Genomic DNA, 4,485 nt, shown 5'->3' on the forward strand with positions numbered 1-4,485 from the left:
GTTTGTGTTGTCTGTCACCTTTTACGTTCATCTTCTATTTCTTCTCTCCCCTCCCCTCCTCTCTCTCTCTCTCTCGAACGCTCAAATATATATTTATCTCAATCTTCATCTTTTTAAGTATCAAAATTCTTGGGAATTTCAAACAACGCAAACAAACCTATGAATAAATTATTCAATCTAAACAGTATAATATTCATTCTAAAGCCTTATGTTTCCGATGCTAGAAATTGTTTCGAGATCTCAGACAAAAAAAGAATTAACAAATTATGTTCGAACAATTCAATCAATTGAGCAATTGGCCAACTTTTTTTTGGAGATCTCGGAACAATTTCTGGCATCGTGGATATATTCCAAGTAGTACAGCAGCACTTGTAAAGCGATTGTATGCGATTTTTTAACTTTGTTAAGCGCTGTGTGCTACTTGGGATAGCTTCATCTTACATTCTCTAATACAGTAAAATCTTAAATGTATATCTAAGATAGTAATAAATAACTGAAAAATATATTAACCAATAGGTCCTCACAAATATATAGCAAATATTAAAATAGATTATATATTGATATTATCTTCATAAAATGTTCTCGATAATGTATAAAGATATCCATCGTTTCAAAATGGTCCATATCCTGAAATTTTATCACATACATATATATATGCATATTAAAATACAAATATGTAGAGAAGCTTCAATTACACATATATAACATGTATAATTATATATTTTATATATATATATATATATAAAATATTCTGAAGACGTCGAGTCGCTTGGTGTGATTGACTCGCGATTTATAGATCGTATTCAATCCCACTTGCGGCCACGTACGATTTTTCTCGTTTAAGGAACCAAAAATCGCTTCATCTGATGATAAAAAGATTTTTGATCACCAGCGTTCGAATCCGGCATTAGGTTCTATATATCAGTGGAAATACGTGCACATTCCCCAAACTGAAATATTAGGCTAACAACTTAATACCGGAAAAAAATGCATACGGAAATCTCATGAGAGATATACTCTGTCTCGCCTTGGGATTTTGCGTCGAATGAATAATGAATATATATATATTTACTTACTTGGATTTGGAGGTGGATGTCCCAATCTGTACATATCTGGAGGAAATCTTGGTGGAAATGGTCTAACTTGTGCCATTAAAGTAGGATGTCTGCCTCTTCCCATAGGAGGAATTTGTCCTCTTAATGGAACCATAGGGCTTACTACGATAGGTCTCGGAGGAAAACTCTAGTAGAGATATATATTCACAAGAAAGTCCAACAAAGTTTAGGAACATTCATTAAAAGATAGTCAAGATTATATACATATATCTTACTTACACCATAATAGATAGGTACAGGTATTGGCGATTCGATATAATGTGGCGCTATATCTCTTCGTTCCCTGGATCTATCTCTAGTTTTAGTTCTGTCTCTATTCCTATCTCTTTCTCTGTTTCTCTCCCTATCTCTATCTCTTCTTTCATAAGAACGTTCATTCGATCTTTCACGATATCTGTCGCGATAAGATCTCTCTTCAATAAATGGCCTGTAATAATAATAATTGTAATAAGAGTAATTAATAAATTACTATTCACAATCCTATTCAACAACGATTTGTCATTCTGTGTTCTTAAACCCAGATAATATTTATGTTGCATAAGATATCTAAAAGACATCTTTTAGATGTCTCTAAAAGATGCAGTCTAGCGTATTCGACCCGAGCGAATTTGCACCAATCTTGAATTAATGATATTATATGCTCTTCTATTGGTGGAATATGTAACATTCATCAATAGTAGAACATTATCCAAATAGGAGCAAATCTGCTTGGATTGAAAATGCTATAAAAGACGTCTATTAGATATCTTATGCAGCATGCACGTTATATAGGAATTTACTGCCAGTACTGAAAATCCATAATTTACCTTACGAGCACTATAGATTTTCAATCGTTGATGGCGCAACATCCCAAGGCAGGATAGGACCTATGAGGTTTTTTTTCGTAATGGATTTTTATTTGGAATTAGATTGTTAGCCTAATATCCAATCTCCAGACTGAAAGATTTATACATGTATGCACCATTGATATTATATGGGACCTATAAATTAATACCGAATCCGAACAGCACTGAGATCAAAGATCTCTTAATAATCAGATGGAACTGATTTTCGGCTCCTTAAACGCAAAAAATTGCGTATATGAGCGCAGATGGAATTAAACCCGGATCTACAAATCGCGAGTTAACCGAACGGCACTCGACACCTTGTAGATTTTCAGTACAGCAGTAAATTTTGGAACACAGCCTTTGTCGTACATTTTACAAATCAATTAAGTCTGGTAGTACCAAATCATAACAAGTCATAATAGACTAAAAATTAGATTGTTTAACATAATAAAAATATTTATTTATTTAAAATAATAATCTATGTTAATGATTATATTCTATACCTGGAATATGAGTTACGTTCTCTAGAACGCGATCGATTATTATCATGCTTATTTGCGCCATCTCTTTCGGTATATTTCTCTTTATATTCTCTGCGTTTCTCTAAATCGCTTCTCCTAAAATAAAGTAACAGAATGTACTTTTCAAATATAACTGTAGAAAAACATCATACGATTACGGCCAGTGTAAACGCTCCCTTACTTGTTTTTATTATACGTAATACTTGTTTGTATGTATCCTTCATTATTTCAAAAATAAACTTTCTTTATCTCAATAAATAAAGCTTACCCATCATCTTTACGAGTATCACATTTTTCTGTCTTATCCTGGTGCTTCAAATCCACGCGACGACTATAATCACAAGGAAATAGATTAAAGAGTGTACATTTAGTGCATACAGAATATTTTTGTAATGAGTATAACGAACCTGGATTGATAGGAAGATGGGTATCCAGAATAGACACGATTCCTAATAGGACTCAAAGATAAAGAACGTTTCCTCAAAGAACGTGACTTGATTGTCGAGGCTGTATAATATTATAGTATTAAAATATGTACATTTTTTTTTAAATACCATATTTTGTAATATTTATTATTGAACCTCAAAAATCAGGAAAAAACTTTCACAATTATAGAAAAATAACATAACCCTGTGATATATTTGTCTTCAAACACACGGTCTTTAAATTATCTAATTCGATAATTATAAATATAGCTTCCCATTTGAGAAATATTACAGTTTCGATATTTTCATCTTATTTTTAGCCAAGAGATATGTCATAAATTTTAAGGAATTGATCAAGTATTAATAATTATATGATATAATGTTTTATTACAAATGTGTATACATATATCTATTTATATATATTATATACATATATTATGAATATGTATATAATGTATATGTATATATGAAGCTCAAGTATATTATATTTTCTATTTAAATAAAATTTTTCTTAATCAAAGAATTTCATGTACTTCGAAAAAAAAATCAAATGCAACTTTAGATTGATTATATTCATTATATTCATTATATTACTTCATTACTTAATTCTTCAATTGATAAATTCTTTAATGTAAAAACTAATAATAAATAACAATTATTTGTGTAATACATACCCGATTGTTCTTTATCTATGGCTACAACTGTGCGTCGTTCTTCTATTTCATTAGTCTTGTTTATAACCTTTTTTAATTCTTCCCTATCGAATATTGGTTTACATCCCTCTCCTATATAATTTATTACATTATTTAATGATGAAAAATAATCTAATATATATACACACACACACACATACACACACACACACCGCGCGCGCGCGTGTGTGTATAATGAATAAATGGAGACATTCAGATAATTATGATTCTTTCTCACCTATCTAAATTAAATTTCTTATATTGTCTTCGCTTTAAATTTGTTTTATTTGTTATTATTGACTATTATCATAATAGTAGCAATATTGCTATTGACATGGTCTTGTAAGTAACAAAAATATTAAAATAAGATTTACTTTAAAAATTAAGTTCTGTTTTCGCTAGATTTATGACAGTACAATATAATATTTTACAATCTCTAAACAAACTAATCTAAATATAATAAATATAGAAAGATTTAAATACAAATTTTGATAAAAAAGTTGCATAAATTTTAGATGATACAATATTTGCAATAAATCATTAAACCTTTGAGAAGAATAAAATCTTTTTCGCTTATTATAATAATATTATAAAGTATTTTATAATTATATATAAATTAGCATTTGAATAAAAAATAAAAATTATATTGGCAGAATTATTGATTATTGTATATAAAATATTATAATTTTGATGATTTTCAAATATGTTCTGATATTCACATATTACATATAAATAATAACATTGATTTCATACACACACACACACACACACACACACACACACACACACACACACACACACACACACACCTACACTACGTACTAACTACTACTACTACTAACTACTACTACTACTACTAACTACTAACGTACTACTACTACGTACGTACGTACGTACGTACGTAC

At 29.7% G+C, this 4,485-nt stretch overlaps 1 protein-coding gene across 1 annotated transcript in view; it reads right to left on the reverse strand.

The window, feature by feature from the left end:
- Positions 1–610: 610 nt before the first annotated feature.
- The window catches only part of LOC105620728 (serine/threonine-protein kinase fray2), a 10,343-nt gene continuing 6,468 nt past the window's right edge, over positions 611–4,485 (reverse strand). Inside the window, exons 3-9 of the mRNA XM_012202220.1 lie at positions 3,563–3,673; positions 2,871–2,970; positions 2,732–2,794; positions 2,446–2,559; positions 1,335–1,542; positions 1,077–1,242; positions 611–627 (exon numbers count right to left, since the gene is read on the reverse strand). Coding sequence (XP_012057610.1) covers positions 611–627; positions 1,077–1,242; positions 1,335–1,542; positions 2,446–2,559; positions 2,732–2,794; positions 2,871–2,970; positions 3,563–3,673 — 779 coding nt within the window. The remainder of the gene's footprint in view (positions 628–1,076; positions 1,243–1,334; positions 1,543–2,445; positions 2,560–2,731; positions 2,795–2,870; positions 2,971–3,562; positions 3,674–4,485) is intronic.

This window comes from Atta cephalotes, assembly GCF_000143395.1.
Source record: "Atta cephalotes unplaced genomic scaffold scaffold00028, whole genome shotgun sequence".
In the NCBI taxonomy this organism is placed as follows: Eukaryota; Metazoa; Arthropoda; class Insecta; order Hymenoptera; family Formicidae; genus Atta; species Atta cephalotes.